Source organism: Colobus angolensis, unplaced genomic scaffold, assembly GCF_000951035.1.
Source record: "Colobus angolensis palliatus isolate OR3802 unplaced genomic scaffold, Cang.pa_1.0 Scaffold222, whole genome shotgun sequence".
Lineage (NCBI taxonomy): Eukaryota > Metazoa > Chordata > Mammalia > Primates > Cercopithecidae > Colobus > Colobus angolensis.
The window spans coordinates 1705383-1723080 of NW_012115400.1; the positions used below are offsets into that span (position 1 = coordinate 1705383).

At 60.0% G+C, this 17698-nt stretch overlaps 2 protein-coding genes across 2 annotated transcripts in view; both read right to left on the bottom strand.

The window, feature by feature from the left end:
• Positions 1-1580: 1580 nt before the first annotated feature.
• On the bottom strand, positions 1581-3368 carry SAP25 (Sin3A-associated protein, 25kDa). The gene is made up of 6 exons (XM_011943922.1): positions 2963-3368; positions 2663-2766; positions 2474-2580; positions 2228-2381; positions 2022-2119; positions 1581-1939 (listed from the first exon to the last, which is right to left on the bottom strand). The coding sequence occupies exons 1-6, from the start codon at positions 3106-3108 to the stop codon at positions 1640-1642; spliced, it is 909 nt and encodes a 302-aa protein (XP_011799312.1). The 5' UTR covers positions 3109-3368; the 3' UTR covers positions 1581-1639.
• A 14-nt stretch (positions 3369-3382) lies between these two features.
• Positions 3383-17698, bottom strand: part of LRCH4 (leucine-rich repeats and calponin homology (CH) domain containing 4) — a 29090-nt gene continuing 14774 nt past the window's right edge. The window contains exons 2-19 of the mRNA XM_011943920.1: positions 14670-15086; positions 11066-11210; positions 10792-10918; positions 10528-10633; positions 8011-8147; positions 7760-7872; positions 7520-7619; positions 7189-7279; positions 7031-7107; positions 6856-6917; positions 6632-6748; positions 6445-6513; positions 6264-6367; positions 6056-6139; positions 5606-5691; positions 5239-5376; positions 5073-5150; positions 3383-4662 (exon numbers count right to left, since the gene is read on the bottom strand). Coding sequence (XP_011799310.1) covers positions 4465-4662; positions 5073-5150; positions 5239-5376; positions 5606-5691; positions 6056-6139; positions 6264-6367; positions 6445-6513; positions 6632-6748; positions 6856-6917; positions 7031-7107; positions 7189-7279; positions 7520-7619; positions 7760-7872; positions 8011-8147; positions 10528-10633; positions 10792-10918; positions 11066-11210; positions 14670-14889 — 2052 coding nt within the window. The 5' untranslated portion in view covers positions 14890-15086 and the 3' untranslated portion in view covers positions 3383-4464. The remainder of the gene's footprint in view (positions 4663-5072; positions 5151-5238; positions 5377-5605; positions 5692-6055; positions 6140-6263; positions 6368-6444; positions 6514-6631; positions 6749-6855; positions 6918-7030; positions 7108-7188; positions 7280-7519; positions 7620-7759; positions 7873-8010; positions 8148-10527; positions 10634-10791; positions 10919-11065; positions 11211-14669; positions 15087-17698) is intronic.

Sequence of the window (17698 nt, forward strand, 5' to 3'; positions counted from 1 at the left end):
TCTACTAAAAATACAAAAATTAGCCGGGCGTGGTGGCACATGCCTGTAATCCCAGCTACTCAGGAGGCTGAGGCAGGAGAATCGCTTGAACCAGGGAATCGGAGGTTGCAGTGAGCCAAGATCAGCCACTGCACTCCTGGGTAACAGAGCTAGACTCCGTCTCAAAAAAAAAAAAAAAGTTCTCCGGGCACAATGAGGCCCAGGCGCTCAGGGACCCTCCTATGAGCATCTTCAGACTCCCCATCCCTGAGACCCTGGCTTCCATGGCCCAGTCAAGTGGCCTGAGCCATCATGGGTGTCTGCGAGAGGGGATTGAGCAAGCAGCCCTCAAGACCTTGGCGAGGCTGGGGGCAGCAGCCTCCTACCCCAAGGGGCAGGGTGGGGGCTACATAACCAAGGGAGTGGGGAGTGACTACAAGCCCATACAGACCATTCCTACAAGTCCGGGCTCAGGAGCCTGGACCCAGGTCAAGGAGTGCCCATCACGATGTGGGGGCTGGCTGGGGATGGGTAGGGGCTCAGCGCTGCTCCTGCCCCCCTCGGAGCTGGCTGGGGAGGAAGTGTGCATCAAGTTATCGGCCCGAGAGCCTCCGAACAGGCACTGCCAGGCCACAGCCCCTGACAAGCTGCCTCAGCTATGTCGACCTGGACCTGGTCCTTTCTCTGGGGGCACTTGGTGATGTCCCCAGGGCCTGCACGCTCCGCCCGCATAGCTACAGGGGCATTGAGTTCTAGAACTCCCCGGAGGTGCCGGTGAGGAGACCCGAGACCCAGGCAGCTCTCTCCTGCTGACTGATTGGGGGGTGGTTGAGGGAGGGATAGGAGAAAGTGGTATTGTATTGCCCCCCACCCTGCCTCCTAACCCCCCACCACGGGAGGGGCTTTAAGACCCAGATGCCACCTCGGACAAGTGACCTGCAGGGCAACAAGCTGGAGTCTCTGCCCACTCTGTCCCTTCCAGCCGTGGCACCTAAGTCTTGAGTAGGAGGTTCTCCAAGAAGTTGGGCCATTTTATGGGAGAAAATTCTAGAACCCATCCCCGCCCAAACCACTGAAACTACACACTTCTGGGCTTTCTCAGCTGAAGCCCTGATCCTCTGTTTCTCTGCAGAGTTTGTGCAAGAATCTCTAGAGTCTCAGGTCGGCTGTGGCGGGGCCACCTTTCCACCAATGGTGACATTCATGTGGACCGGCACCCTCCCCCACACACCTGCAGTGCGTTCTGTCTCCTCTGAGCCAAACAACTACCCTACCCAGCCCAGAACTGAACTCCGGGAGCCCCAGCACAAGAGGTGTGGGAGCACCAGGGATCTTACCGCTAGTGCCCCCTAAAAGTGAGGTGCCCCCTCCCCCACCTGGCAGTTTATGGCTCCTTGCTTCCTATAAATTCAGCTCTGCACTGCCATGCAGACCACCCACTCACTCATTAAAGGGGCTCTGTCCGGTCAGCCCAGAAACGCCTTAGGTCATGGATACCCCCGTCCTCCCCCTAACACAGCAGGGGGTGATCTGCAGTGGGACAGAAAGAGACCCCATTCCTGCCTCTTTGCCCTACTCTGCTCCCAGCCACATGGAGCCTGTTTTGCAAACCAACACTGCTTTATTGTCAACACAACCAGCCCACTCTGCCCCGAGAAGGCTATGGACAATGGGTGTCTGGGGTCTGTGGGAGAGAGAGGTCAGCACCCTGAGAACTGCTGGGGCTACCACAGGGGCTTGGTGGGTCAGAGGTAGGGTCTGGGGGGCCAGCAGGGGGCGTGGCAGCCACAGAGGAGCTGGGCTTGGGTTCCCCCTGGCTCATCTGCAGTAGGCCAGTGAGAGCGATCAGCTCCGGCCCACTGAGCCAGGCGGTGGAGGGGCCCCGGGAAGGTGACAGGCGGGGGAGGACCCAGGCAGACATAATGGGGGGCGGCGGCAGCAGTTTCAGGGAGCCCATCACCTGAGGAGAGAGAATGGGACATGTTTCCTGCCAGGCATGCCTGGAGGCTGGGGTAAGGCCAGGGAGGGGGAAGAGCTCTCACCTGCTGGGGGGCCTTGGACAGGTACAGGGGGACACGCTGCCCCTGGGGCAGCAGAGGGTCCAAGAGGAAGACATCTTCACAGCACATTACCGGGAACCCTAGAAGGAAACACCACTAGGGTGGCAGGCTGTGGGCTCCCACCCCTGGGCACTGGTTCCGGGAGGAGTTGGGGCAGCCTTGTACCCCCAGAGGACCAAGGGAGGTACCTGCATCTGGGTGCGCTTGCTGTCCATTCCAATGCCCTGTGGCAGGGGCCACGGGTCTGAGACCCCTGCCCGAGGCTGCCTCATACAGTGTCCAGAACGAGGGGTGACACAACGTCCGGCCTGAGAACGAGGCTCCTGAGCTACAGTTGGCCCCCTAGGGTGAGGAGGACAGACCACTGGAGCCTCAGGCCACGGTGCAGCTCCCTGAACACCCCAGCCAGCCCCACAGGTTTGCCCTCAACTCACCCACACCGGCTGAGGGCCCGCTTTCACTTCGTACTTGGGGTCCCAGGGCGCTAGTGGAGTCATCCTCGAGGGGTCCACCTCCCAGGCCACCTGGGGGGAACGGGGAGCTGGGGGGACACTTGGGGATTAAAACAGGCTCAGAGTCAGAGAGGCTCTTGGGGGTAGTAGAGGCAGCAGGACTCGTCCTACCTGGGGCTCCGGGGGGTTGCTCAGTGGCTGGGCCTGGCGGGTGGTGGCGCAGCGGCAGCTGCTCTCTCCAGGTCCAGGAAGGGCTACGGGATGGGGGCCGTGGCCTGGAGGGGCAGGGACTGAGGCTGCAGTCACACCGCCCCCACGCACCTTCCCCTGGAGTCCAAGGGTGCCTGGTGCAAGGGAGGCCGAGGGACCCAAACTCCGGCAAGGACAATGGAGAAACCTCCGCAGAGCGCGTGGTGAAGGCATGGAGGTCCCCAGTCGTTGTCCCCCCGCGGCTCCGGCCGAGCCCCTCACCTGTCCCATGGGGATGTCCCCAGATCCCTGGGGGCGTCCACTCCGGAGCTCCAGGGCTGGCCCTGGTCCTTGCCCGCCGCAAGGCCTGGTCCCTCGGGCGCCTCCTCCGGGCCCGCGCCCCGCCGTGGCGGCGACCAGGGCAACATTCCGCGTTCCCGAGCGCAGGGCTGCACCGCAGTGTCCCCGCCGCCCGGCCCGGCCCGCTCAGCCTCCCTCTGCGGCGCGGCGCGAACCAGCCCTCCTGGCGAACCCACCCTAGAGGCCTCGCGGCGACGCCGGCGCCCTGTGCGTCTCCCGGCCACGTGGCGCGTGCCCCCGCCGGGCTCCCGCGGGCGCCCCCTGGCGACCGGGCGGTGAATTCCGGACACAGAGGCCCCCCAACAATCCCGCGACCGCGTGCTCTCAGACACAGTTACACCTGAGGGCCACCCAGAGGGCTTCTGGCTTCTGTTTATTGCAGCTGACACGACACCTGCGACACCCGTGGACCTTCCACCCAGACCCTCAGTCCCAGAGGCAGCCAGGCCCGCAGGCCAAGGGGGCCCAGACCCAGGCCGCCCTCACCGAGTGCTTGTCTCAGAGCGTGGAGCCCAGGCGCGTCTTCTGCTCCCGGGGTCCCAGGCGGGGTGGGCCCTGCCCCCACCTTCACCCCTAAGGCCGGTCCAGCAGGGCGTGGACGACAGCAGCGATGTAGGGGAGGCCCCTTCCCGGGGCCCCCTCCTCTTCCAGGATGTGGTGGGGCTGGCACAGTGACTCCTGGGGGAAGGGGCCGGGTTAGCTTCCCCAGGGCCACCCCCCCCCGTGGCTTCCGGCCTGTGGCAGGGGGTCGGGGGCAGACCCGAGCATCACCATGTGCTCAGGGCTCCGTGACAAATGAGACGCAAAAAAGCTGTCTGCGATAACAGAAGGGAGATGACACGGGGGGAGGCGGAGGCTCCGGGAGCAAGAGACGCTGGCATCTCAGAAGGGAGATGCTGGTGGGCACAGAGCCATGGCCACAGCCACTGCCACGTGGAGCAGACGCACGCATACATACACACACAGGCAAGACGGTCACGGTCTGTACAGTTTATACACAGAGACAGGGACCCGGCCTGGGCCCCGCACCTCTACAAATATAGATCCTCTCTACAAAATAGAGATAATTTAGCCCCCGCATAGCAGCCGTTCAGGGGGAAGGGGAGGGCACAGGAGGAAGGGGGAGACCCTAGCTCCCGCCACACCTCATGGGGCACAGAGAGCAGGGACAGGGCCAGCGGGGACATGAAGGCACCGTCAGCACTGAGAGGTGGGGACTCATGGGGCTACCGGAGGGAGGCCAGAGGCTGGGGGCCCAGGGTCTGGGGGCACCAGCGTGGGGCCTCTGAGGTCAGTGTCTGTGAAGGGGGTGCACTAGTGTCTTTGGTCAGGGCTGAAGGCACCGCAGGTGGGGTCGGGTGGAGCAGGGGCCTTATAAATAGAAGGGGGGAGGGAAAGGGGTAAGGGAGGGCTGATTTTGGGTCCTAGGAACCCAGGAGCCGAGTGTAGGAGACATAGAGCAGCAGCATGAGGACCACGTAGAAGATGACGAAGCCGCCCAGACCAGAGGGGGGCCAGAGGGGCGGTAGGAGCTTGCCCCCCACCCGCTTCACGGCTTCCAGCACGGTCCGCAGCCCCCGGGCAGTGCCCTGGAGGAGATCCAAGGGCGAGCACAGGTCAGCCTGGGGGAGAGGAGAGCAGGTGGACAAGGACAAGGGACAGATGTCAGCAGCAGGACAGTCCCTCCCACCCCTGCCCTCACGTGCTGGGGCCAGAACCATGCCCACATGCCGACGTGCCGGGCAGGGGGAGTGCAGGGCAGCGGGAGTGCAGGACAGGCAACATGCAGGGCAGGGGGTGTGCAAAGCAGGTGACATGCAGGACAAGATGGGGCCTGCAGGGCAGGGGACATGTAGGACAGGTGACATGCAGGGCAGGGGGCATGCAGGGCAGGGGCCATGCTGGGCAGGGCAGGGGCAGCCTGTGCCTCCATCTGAGAGCAGACACCCGCTGCGAATGGAAGCCCGCCATCCATGCCACACGCTTGGCTGAGCCCGGCATGCCACCACTCTTTAGAAAGCGGCCCCTATACCTCAGGCACTCCCATTTTTCGACAGGCTTCTAGGAAACTCTCCACATTCTTCCGAGCCTTGAGGGCACTGAGTTTTGGCTGGGGTGGGTGAAAGAAGAAAACGTGGTAAGGGAGAGGCCACAGGTGCCCCTGCCCATCCCCCACCTCTTCCCCGGCCCCAACTGACCACAGCAGGAGAGGGCACATGGATGAAGGGCACGGAGCGCGGCCGTAGCTGGTTGGCCAGTTGGCACAGGATGACCCCGCTGGCCAGAGCCTCGGCCAGGTCCTCGGGCAGGGGCCTCTGCAGCCGGGACTCAAGGACCTGGGAGTGTAGACCGCATAGAGCAGGGGTCAGGGAAGGAGAGGTATCTGGGAGGCAGGGAGAGTGGGGGGCTCAGGGCCAGCAGGGAACTTGTGCCTGTCCCCTTCTGTCCTCAGGGGAGGTGCCAGAGTGGGCACGGAGGATGTGGAGGGACACTGGTCCCAAGGACAGCAACCCAAGGAGGTGCCCGGCCCAGGTCCCTGCCCACACAGCTCCCAGCTCTGCTCACCTGGCGCAGCTGAGTCATTAAGTCCTTCTCATCTGGAACCTGGGGGGACCGCCGAGGTCTCAGGACAGAGTCTGGTGAGGAAGGGCCTAGGAGAAAAAGGGGGGCATGGGGCCGCCTCCACTGCTCACCACTGACTCTATAGCTGGGTCCTGGTGGCCTGGCACCCACACCTCCTGCCTCTCTGCTTGTGGGATTTTCTTTTTCTTTTTCATGGAGATGGGGTCTCGCTATGTTGCCCAGGCTGGTCTTGAATTCCTGGGCTCAAGAGATTCTCCCACCTTGGCCTCCTAAAGTGCTGCGATTACAGGTGTGAGCCACCACACCCGGCTTGCTTGTGGGATTTTCAACACAAAGGTACAACAGACCCAGAGGGCTCCCAGGGCAGAAGGGTGATGTAGCAGTTGCTGCTAGCAAGCACTGGGTCAGCACTGGGGAGGGCAGGACACCCACCTGAGCCACTCTGAGAGGAGGAACGGAAGAGGAAGCTGTTTGGTCTCTGAATGGAGCCAAGTGGCCTCGGAGCAGGTGCTGTTGCTGGGGCCAGAACCAGGGACATAGCGACAGGGACAGGTGAGACAGGCATCCCCTCTGTGTCCCTCTCTCCCAACCAGCCCTCACCAACACAGGCCCCATCCTCCTCCCAAAGTCCCTGTCCCACCTGGTCCAGCTATGGGAAGGGGCTCTTGGGAGGCGGGGGCAGGGGCGGGGGCTCCCTGCCCCGCTGTACCTCCCACTTGGGAGGCACTGGACTTAGGCGGGCCGCTGAGGAGAGACAAAAGGGAGTTAGAGGGATGGTCATGGGAAGAGGAGTGGGGACCAGATGCTGGCAGGAAACCTACTTGTGCGTGGCTTGAGTAGACATGGCGGTGGCTCCTCCCGCAGCAGACCTGAGCCCTGCCTTCAAGAGGCTGGAACAAGGAGAGGTGGGGTCAGCTAGCCCCGAGGCAGAACGACTTAGCGGGGCTCGGTGGCTCCATTTCCAGGGCTCAGTGTCCAGCAACAGCCCCGGGCAGCCCTGGGCCCCACCTATCCTTCCTGGGGGTCCCCTGCGCCCCGCTCTGCTGCTGCTGCCGCCGTTCCCGCTCCTGCCACAGCTGCAAGGTGTCTGGGCGCCGCCGCTCCTCCCCTGCCGGCTCCTCCCGCCTGAGGGACCAAGACAGGGTGAGAGGGGCAGACCCTGCGGTCAGGGAAGGAGGGGGCTGGGGGGTGGGAGAATCAGGCAGTGGCATCAGTTTCAGGGCTTGGGATACCTGCTGCTTGGTGCCCTCTCCCTGTCCCCTGCCCCGGGGCTTAATTCGGGTGGTCGCTGCTCCTAAGGAGAGAACAGGAGAACAGCAGAGCAGCTGAGAGCAGGCCTGTGCCCACGGCTGCCCTGTCCCCTCCTCTAGCTCCCCTCCCTTGGGAGAAGCACAGCTGGGCTCTCACCTCCACAGTGCCTCGCTCTTCATCCTCCCCCGGGACGTGGCTGTCGATGAAGTCAATCTGCTCAGGGTCTCCATCCGCTGGGGAGGCCAGCATGTCAGGAAGTGAGTGGGGACCCAGGCCCTGGTCCAGCCCAGCTCCCAGCCAGCCCTGCTACTCACCTGAGCCGTCCTCCCTGCGTTCTCTGGGTCCCCGGGGCTCCCGGGCCAGCTCTGAGATCCGGAATGACAGCTCTGAAAATTCATCTGTTGACTGTAAAGGCAGAGGCAGAGATGGGAGATGGCCTCTCTGCACATGGTGGCTCGGGGCCTGGGGTCCTGTGTGGGACTAAGCTCAGGGTCTTTGCTGAGCCAGCCCTTTCCGGGGATGGTGGGCAGAGGGAAGAGGACAGCTCCAGCCTCTGCCTGGTATCCTGCAATTTGGAGGTCCCCAGTTCAGCGGTCCTCTCCCAGGGCTGACACCCCCAATTTCCCATGGACAGGACACCCTTACCTCATTTCCAGACCACCTCTTGCTGCCACTATCAACGCTGTGGAAGCCTGAGTCCAGCCCGCCATCATACCGATGTCCCGGAAACAGATCCTCTGCAGGGCTGGGGCCAGCCAGGGAGATCTGGTCAGCCTGATGCTGGACAGCAGCCCCCCATCCTCCTGCCAGAAAGCAGGGGGTACCTGGGGCCAGGAAGGGGCATTCAGTATCCCAGGGTTTCCTTCCTCCCCACCTAGGACTTACCAGGGACTGAAACTCGGGGGCCGAGAAGGGGCCAGGTCCCCCAGGGCTGACCCACGCTGCCCAGCTTCTGTGGACAAGTACTTGAAGATGTGAAGTTTCCCCTTCAGGCAGACCTATGTGCGGGGCAGCACATGCTGGGGAGTTGGCAGGGAGGGCAGCTCCCCGGATCCTGCTCGGCTGCCCAAGGGGACCAACCCCACTCCTGCCCAGCCACACCCCTGTCCCTGTGGCCCCCCAGGCCCCCGCCTCACCTGGGCAGGTGGGCTCTGCAGGGGGTTGCTGTCCAGCAGAATGACCTGCAGGTGCCTGAGGCGGCAGAAGGAGACCGGGATGCGGGAGACGCGGTTACAGGAGAAATCCAGGCGGACCAGAGGGAGGTCCCCCAGCTCTGGAGCGGGTGGGCAAGGGAAAAGTTAGGAGCGTGCTCAGGCCTGGGGCCTCACGCTCACTCCCTTGCCCTTGGCTCCGGCTGGCTAGTCACCCTGGGCCTAGCACAGCGTCTCCCCTGGGTGGCTCAAGTCATTCCCCGGAACAACCTCCCTGCTCCTCTTTCCACGCGATTCTGGTCCACAGTCTAAGCGAGCTTCCCTGAGAGGGCCCATCCGGACATCGGCTTAGCCTCCCCTGGAAGGCCCATGCGGACGTCAGGTCCCGCCCAGCCCTGTCTGTCCCTCCTCGTCTCCTCGCCTGCCCACTCCACACTCGAACCCACCCTCCATTTTCAAATGATCAGCACAAGACACAAACCCTGCTCAAACACCTCCCATGACATGCAGCCAGGGCTGCCGACATTGAGCGGGTTGTGCCTGCCCGGGAGTCCCCTCTCCCCAGCATGGGCCCAGCACTGCACCCTGCATGAAGCGCTGCCTGCCCACAGGGAAAGATGCCTTTTGCTCATCCTAAAAAGGCACAGTCTGGATTCATGGTGGCCCTAGGCACAGAATAAAAACCACAGCTCCCTAACCCAGCACGAGCAAGGCTTCCATGACCTGGCTCCACGCACGTTTCCCACCTCACTGCCCACCCCTCCGGGCCCTCGGCTTCTGAGCCTTCCCAGGTGCTGTTTGCTCAGTTGGGAGAACTCCATTTTCCCCATCCACGTGTCTTTCAAGGTTCAGCTCAAGCGTCACCACCTCAGTGGATCTTTCCAGACATCCCAGATTCATGGAACTCATTGCTCTTGCCTCTGTCCCTGGGGCATCTTGCTGGGGTTTCTTTTTATGGCCCAGAGGGAGCCCTTCCTACCCCTTTTGACTGGGAAGGAAGAGAGCAGGTGCAGAAAGGGTCAAGGAGTGGGGAGACAGGGAAAGTGGATGACCACCTCACTCCCTCCTTGTTCTTCAAAACCAAGTTCACACTCGAGCACGGCACAGGCCTTCCTGCCACACCTGGCTCGCCTTCCTAACCCCATGCTTTGCACATGCTGGGTCCTCTGCCGGGATGCAGAAGGGTGGGGAATTCTCCTTCAGTGGCCGGCTCCCACCGCGCCTGCATCTCCGGTGAAGTCTTCCCCAGGCCCCAAGCAGAGTTCAGTGCCACCTCCCTCTAGCCCCCGTCCGGGGAATCTGCCCACGAAACTTCCCTATGACTGTCTCTCCTCATGAAGCCATTAAATCCCTAAGAGATGGCCCCAGATCTTAGTCACATCACCTGCATCTACCTGGTCCCAACCTAAAACACAGGAATCATACACACACACACACACACACAAACCACACACATACACACATACACACACACATACACACAAACACAGACACAAACAACACACACACACAACAGACACAAACACACACGCACAAAGACATAACACACAACACATACAACACACACACAACATACAGACACACACACAACACACAAACACAGACACACACATACACGTGCAAACACACACAAAACATAAACAACACACACAACACATACAGACACAAACATATGCTGTTGCCTGCTGAAAAGGCATGCGTGCTTTGGAGTGGCATCACAGCGAGCTCATTAAATCGGCCCCTTGGGCCCTGGCACTGGCCCCGGCATCTCTGGGCAGAGTGGCAGAGCATCCCCTGACTCAGGTGTTTGAGAGCCCCTGCTGGGGTGAGCAGGGCTGCTGGGTGACCTTGAAGGCCCCTTCTGACCTTGCCAGTCTACCTGGAGCTGATACGCCCACCAGCTCCCCTTCTGTGCCTATGTCCACATTTCTAACAGAGCTGCTCATCTGCGCCCTGCCAGCCTCAGAGGGTTGCTAGGTCAAGATCAAATCAGATTGTTTATAGTTTGTTTTATATACTGCAAAAGCCTGGGCAATGAAAGTGTAATTCTCCTCTGAAGATTCCCGGCCTGTAACTTTTTCAAAGCACATACACTGTTATGGACTGAATGTGTCCCCCAAAAAATCCTCTGCTGAAATTCTAACCCAACCCCCAAAGTGATGGGATTAGGAAGCGAGGCCTTAGGGAAGGAATTGCGATCATGAGGGTGGAGCTCTCATCAGTGAGATTTGTGCTCCTTTATCAAAGAGGCCCCAGAAGGCTGTCTCTACTCTCCGCCATTGGGGAGTACCACGAGGAGCCGGCAGTCTGCAGCCAGGAAAAGCGCCCCGCCAGAAGCTGACCGTGGAAGCACCCAGATCCTGAACTTCAACTTCCAGAACTGAGAGAAATGAATGCCTGCCATGTATAAGCCACCCGGTCTGCAGTGTTTTTGTTACCGCAGCCTGAGCCGACTGGGACGCACACACAAACACCTCCTCTCCAGTTCTTCATTCTCCTCACCTTCGGGCAGTGTACTGAGCTGGTTCCTCCGGACATTGAGGTCCCGCAGGGAAGAGAGGCCACACAGCTCCGCAGGCAGGGACTGGAGCTCGTTGCTGCTCACGTCCTGGTATCAGAAAGGCAGTGGGAAGGGGCCATGGGACCAGGCTCAGCAGAACCCACCCTCCTGTCTCTGTCTTTGCTCCAGGCCCTCCCCAACCTCCCCCAGAAGGTCCCTGCTGCCTGGCTCAGGGGCCCCTTTCCTGGCCCTGTCCCCATCCTCACAAGCTGTCGCAGGCTTCCCAGGGTGCCGATGTCAGGGGGCAGGGCTCCCAGCTTGTTGTTGCTGACGATGAGGACCCTCAGGGGCAGCTGGCAGATGTAGGGTGGCAGCAATGACAGCTGGTTTCGGCTGTGGAAGGGAGAAAGGCAGCGGGCTGGCTCCCCAGGCATGGCATCCCAGCACTGCCATCCTCTCAGGGTCACTGAGAGGGTTACTCAGTAGTACTTGAGACTGAGAAGGACACGCTCCCATGCAACCCTGGCTCGGCCTCCCTACCTGAGGTTGAGGTAGGTGAGGGCTGTGAGATTCCCCAAGGCTGGGTTCAGGCATCTCAGGCAATTGTGGTAGAGGCTCAGGCCCTCCAGGGACACCAGCTGGCACGCCGCCTCGGGCACCTCGGGAAACCGGTTCCGGGACAGGTCTAGGGAAAGCAGATGTCAGGGGAGAGTTGTGGAAAGCCCCAGCCCCGGACAGGACCTTGAGTTCCCCCTATAGCCGGCTGTCCACTCCCTAACGTCCACACCTAAAGATTCAAGGCCATCAGTGTGGCCTCCCGGGAGAGATAACAAAGCCTTCTGCCAATGGGAGCACATTCCAGGCGTGACCAGAATGGCAAAGGGAAGGCAAGGGCCTTCGCATCACTGGGCTGGAGAAGCCTCAGACTTGGGGGTTGGGGAATGCTGCAGTGTCAATGGAGGGCTATCCTGGAGAGCAGCTGGAGTCTCTAACTCCTGCGGTTCCTGTTGGGAGATGCCAGGTGGGGTGAACAGAAGGTCAGAGGCGGGGTCGGTGCTCATGGGAAAACAGTGAAGTGAGGGGCTGGGGGGCTCCTGGAAGGAATATAGGAAACTCCTGGGGCAACCTGCAGGAAGAGCCCATTCCTCCTCAGAGCCCTTCTTCCCTACTCCAGTGTGTCTTCAACAGGGGAGAAACCCCAGGTCACTCTATCTCGGTTCTAGAGATTAAGTCCCCGACACCCAACGAGTTTTTCGCCAGCCCCAAGGACCAGCAAGCCAGGTGCAAAGAACTACAAAGTTACCGATTCCCAAGGGCTGGGAGGGAAGGGCAAGAAGACCTGGCTGGAGATGGGAGCTGGAGTTCCCAGGTCCCTCCCATCCGGGCTCCCCTGGCCCAGGGCAGGCATCCTTACTACCGTCTGCCAGCCCTAGCAGCCCCGTTCTGCTTCGTCTCTTACTGACACAGGCTTCAAGAGATCAGCAACTGTGTGAGCATCTCAGGCATGGCGAGGGTGGAGAGTGTGGGAGGGGGCTGGGGTCTACTATCGCCCTCTTATCTGGAGCACTGCCTTGCTATGCGGAGGCTGGCAGTCTTGGGATTCCCTCTAGCATGGAGCCACTAACGGCTTAGACCTGGAGAAGCCTGCCTTTCTGTTTCCTCAGCCCAGCCTGTCCTGGGAGGGGCCCAGGGCCCTTGAGGGGGAGTCCCAGACCACAGACCTGGTGAGCTTCTCCGAGGGCCCTTCTCAGGGAGGGGCAGGCAGCAAAAGCAAGCAGAGCAGAGGAGAAGCAGGGTATATCCCCCAAGGAAATAAGTCTTGTGACAGGAAATGAAGTAGAAACAATTTGTCAGGTTCTGTCCCTGGTAGGCCCCGTGTTTACCATGGTGGATGACAGCCTGATGCCCCAGGACCCCTCTCTCTTCCTCTCTGCCCAACCCTGGTACACAGACAGAAGCCCTGGCCTGGGAGATAACGGTTCCAGAGAGGGTGGGGGGACGGCATCTGCCTCTCCCAGCCTCGCCTCCACCTGCCCGCTTTCTCTGCGTCGGCAAATGTGTTTGTGTGTGCGCATGTGGACGAAGGGGGTGGAGACCCAGTTCTCAGAGTTCTGATGGGGTAGGCGGTGACGGGGACAAAAGCTAGGAGCGGAAGGGAGTTCAGGCAGGAGGCAGGGCACAGGGGGCACAGGATGTGGTCTGGGAGAGAATGAGCTGCACTTCTCTTTTGCAAGATGGCCCCTCCCCGCCACCTCAGGATTCTTCCTACTATCACCCCAGGGAGCCTAGTCCAAGGGAGATCAGGGACCCAAGACATAGGGACCACACAAGGAAGACACTCAGAAAGAGATGGCAGACGAGAGGGAAAGGCTCAAGGCAGTCTGGGCAGCAAGGCACTGATGCTTTTCGTCTGCTTGGAGGGTGAGGAGAGATGGAGGGCAGGGTATGGGCAACTCTTATGTTTTTGTCACTTCCCCTTTCTGCCCCAGCCTGTAAGCACCCTGCTTGGGGAGAGGGGACAGAGGAGAGTTCTGGACAAGAGGGACCCCACTTGGCCTAGAAGCTGGGCCCTGGAAGGACTGAGGATTCCTGTGTGGAGAGTGGGGCAGAGGAGGGTTCTCAGGAAACTGGGATTTCCCCCCCCAAGCTCACAGGAGCGTGGCTGCACCCTGAGCCGGAATGCTGGGGGAGGAGGGGGCAGGGGGTGGGAGCTGGGAGGAGCCGGGGAGCTCCGGGTAGTTTTCCCCAAGAGTCCACACAGGCAGAGACAGCCTAAGGAAGTAAAGAATAACATTTGGTCTTTGTCAAAAAACAACCAAGGGGGAGGGGAAGGGAACAGACAGTGAGTGTCACACAGCTGCTGAGGTCAATCTGGAGCGTGGGGTTAGGTGGGGGTGGGAGGGAACCGGGCTGTAAGGGGCAGGAATGGCTCCTGGAGCTCGCTTATCATTCCTGATCTCACCTGTTGCAGAGCAGGCGAGATCAGTGGGGAGGTTTCGACTGGTTCTCCCCAGAAGATGGGAGAGGGCATGTGCCAGTGCTGGCCTGAGTATTCCCAAGCGAGCGGGCACCTGCTTAGGGAGAAATACGCACTTTCCTCCAGCTCCGGTCCCCCACCCTGCCGATGAGAGGAGGAGGCCTGGGCTGGGGTGAGGCTTCGGGAATGCAGTCCTCCCTGATCCTGATCCCCACCCCCAGCTGCCGGCCCAAGGTCATGGGCTGCCTCCTGAGTAGCTGAGGCCTGACTCACCTGTCACAGTTAAGTCCCCCACTCCCTACTGTCCACAGACACCAGGGTGGAGGGTGCATGGTTGGACAGATCCTGCAGATTGAGGCGTGGAAGGACAGTCTCTAGCTGGCCAGCACTCCCAGCTAGGAGATAAGATTTCCTTCCCTCCAGCAACGGCCTCAAGTCCCTCTCCGGGAGAAAGCAGAAACTGAAATGGGAATTCTAGGATCCCTATGAGGTCACAGGCTCCACAGTGACCTCACAGGCTTAGGAAGGAGAAGGAGGAGTCTCGGATAAGGGGGTTGGGGATAATAGGCGGAAGAGCTCAGGGAGAAAAGAGTGAGGGGAGGTAGAGATTTGCTTCTTTCCCACAGGCTTTCCTATAGGCTGCGTGGACAGTGGAGAGGGCCAGGACTTCAGGGGGCGGGGTTGCGGCACAGAAAGCAGAAACCTCGGGCGTAGGGACCAGTCACGGGAAGGGGGTGCCCGGGGCTCGGATCTCGGTGGGAAGGGGATTAAGCGGTGTAGACGAAGAGATGGGAGAGAAAGCAGTTATTAGAGGAGCTCGTGGGGACTGCTTCATAGACCGACTGGAGCTGAGGTTAAGAGGTCATGTAAATGAGACAACCAGGTGAGGGGCGGGACCATCCTACAGGTGCGCAGCTATGCAAATAAAGGAGGAATCTCTCTCAACGCTCGGAGGCGCCGGGCGTTCTGTGCAAACGAGAAGCACGTTCATTGTCCTGGGCTTTCTCAAAGATGGGAAGGGGTGGCTGCAGGTTTACGGCAATCAGGAGGGGCAGCAACCCTGGCCGCCAGGTGAAAGGGCGGGCCCGACCCCCGGATTGGGCGGGGCCCGGGGTGGGGCTATGCAAATGAGAGCCCCGGTCGGGCCCGGGGCCCGGCTGCACTCACCAGCCTGGGTGATGTCTGACAGGTCGTAGCTACGGGCCGCGCCCCGGGGGAAGTGCTTCAAGCGCCGGTTAGACAGGTTCAGGGTCCCGGTGGCCACGGCCTCCTCTAGGGCCCGCTCTGCACTGCGGCTCCCTGGCAGACCCGGAGACCCGGGCACGGAGGTTGTGGCTGCCGCCTCCTCACCCCTAGCGGCGAGTGGAGCCGCTACGGCCGCCGCCATCCGCTCCCAGCGGCTCCAGCTGCCTGACTGACGGGACCCGCCGTCCCTCCTTCCCCCTCCCCCTCCTTGGAGCCGCCGTAGTTGCCTCAAGTGGGAGGGAGCTGTGTCCGGGACCCGATGGGCCAATCGTGACCCCGAGACGCGTCAGAAGCGACCAATCAGAACCCGCCAGTGGGGTGGAGCTCCGGCGCTGGAGTCTGACGAGAGAAGGGAGGGGAACGAGGATAGAGCGCTCGCCAACGGCTGGTGCTCCAGGCCGTCCCGCCCAGCGCAGCCGCACCCAATCACAATGCTTAGATCTGGAGGTGGAGCCAATCAGGTCCAACCAAGAGGAGGCGACACCGGCACTCAACTAGTAGGGAAAAGGGCCGAGGGACCGCAAGCAGGAGTGCCTAGTCCTCGTCCCCCAAAGACCAATCGTAAGCCAGATATAGGCAAGTGACTGTCAAGAAGGCCAATTAGAGCCTCTGAAGGGAATCTGGACCAGCCTCTTCTCTGAGGGACGGCTCTGCCTACCAATAGCATGGGCGAGAAGGCGGTCCCTTTGCTAAGGAGAAGGTGGATGAGCTAGAACTTAATGAACGTGGAGGCCCGGGCCGGCCGGGAACGCAGTGTGCGGCTGCAGTGGCGAGTGCGAGCTGGACGTGTTAGGGGGCTAGCCGGCGTCAAGGACTGGAAGGGAGTCGGGCGACTGCTTGAGGCCAGTGCACTGGCGGTTGTCGCAGCTGAAGGGGCCAGCGGGGGGACCTCCGACTGTGAAGCCTCTGGCAGGGGTCTAGGGACCCTCGGGCTGGGGGCGGGCGGGGGGCTTCCCAGAGCCTGGAGACGCCCAGCTCGAGGAGGGAGGGTGTAGGTGCAGCGTTGCACGGTCTGCCGTCTCACCCGAGGAGCTCCCCTGGACAGGAATGGAGAGGGGACCAGATCTGGGGGTTTTAGAGGCTTAGAAAGGATCTCACCGTCTAGAAAACGCCCTTGATGCTACGAATGCAGAAACTGAGGCAGAGGGAAGTTGATGCGTTAGCAAGAGCGAACAGCAAGTTCCTGACAGCTGGCTGTAGAAACCAGGTCTCTGGATCCTCCACTCAGAGTCCTTTCCCACTCCCTCAGTTTTCACAATGGGTATTTTCACTCCCTTCCTCTCTTCTTTCCTCCGTCTCCCTTCCCTTCCCTTCCTCTTCTTTTTTTTTTTTTTTTAAGAAGGTCTGGTTCTGTCGCCCAGGCTGGAGTGCAGTGGTGCAGTCATGGCTCACTGCAGCCTTGAATCCCTGGACCCAAGCGATCCTCCCGCCTCAGCCTCCCAAGTAGCTGGGACCACGGGCGGCATGGCACCACCGCGCCTGGCTAATTTATTTTTAATTTTTGTAGAGATGGGGTTTGCTACATTGCCCAGGCTGGTCTCAAACTCTTGACCTCAAGCGATCCTGCCTCTGCCTCCCAAAGTACTGGGATCACAGGCGTAAGCCACCACACCCAGCCCACAATGGACTTTTCTTTCTTTTGAGACAGAGTTGCCCTGTTGCCCAGGCTGGAGTGCAGTGGCTTGATCATGGCTCACTGCAGCCTCAACCTCCCACCTCAGCTTCCCGAGTAACTGTGACTACAGTCATGCACCACCATGACAGTTAATTGTATTTTTTGTAGAGACAGGGTCCTACTATGTTGCCCAGGCTGGTCTCAAACTCCTGGGCTCAAGCAGTCCTCCCACCTCGCCCTCCCAAAGTGCTGGGATTATAAGCGTGAGCCACCAAGCCTGACCCACAGTGAACCTTTTCTATTCACAACCTCCCGTTTGCCTCCTGGGGTGAAATGGAGTGGATAAAGGGGATCCAAATGCAAGAGGAATGGAAAATACCTTTCTGTCTACTTGGAGATCTTAACTTCCTTTCTAGTGGCATAAGTCCTTAATGCAGTCCCCTTCCTATGTGGTAGGTTGCCCAGAAACAAGTCACTGAAGTTGCTTTCTCCTAAGTTCACATCTCAGAAGTTGATATTCCTGAATAGTTGTTGAAGTATTAAGATTCCATCTTAATAAAAAAAAAAAAAAAGATTCCATCTTAGGCATCCCAGCCTAGCTGTGGCTAGGCACCATACATAAGGGAATTTGGGTGGTCAGTCTGGTGCAGTCAATTAACGGATCTGTGACACCGTGTGGTAAGAGCTGGTGGTCTGGCAGGATGGGACTCCTTTGAACCCCTGCAAGAGCCAGCCACTCCTTGGATTTCTTGGTGTAGATTTGCCCTGATCGGGACAGACACAACCCTGACCCCTGCTGTTTCTCCTCATAAATGTCACCCCACATAAGACAAAGCTAGTATCAGAGACCCTGGGAGAAATCCTAAGCTTTCAGAGGACATCCATCCCTTTCTCCCACCTTAATAGGTTGTCCTTTATACATGCAATGATGTTACTGCCCCTCAGGAAAGCAAAAGCAGTCTTCTTTTTTGTTGTTGTTTTGTTTTGAAACTGGGTATCATTCTCGCCCTGGCTGGAGTACAGTGGCAGGATCATAGCTCACTGCTGCCTCAAACTGGGCTCAAGCAGTCCTTCTGCCTCAGCCTTCTGAGTAGCTGGGACTACAGGGGTGCATCACTACGCCTGGGTAATTTTTAAGTTTTTTATATATATACACACAGGGTCTCCTCTATGTTGACCAGGCTGGTCTTGAACCCCTGGCCTCAAGCCATCCTTGCACCATGACCACCCAAAAGTGCTGGGATTTCAGGCATGAGCCACTGGCACCAGGCTGCAGTCTCCTTTTGGATGTGTTTTTTCATGAGTCTAAAGAGTTTGCTGAATCATTTGTGAGCTA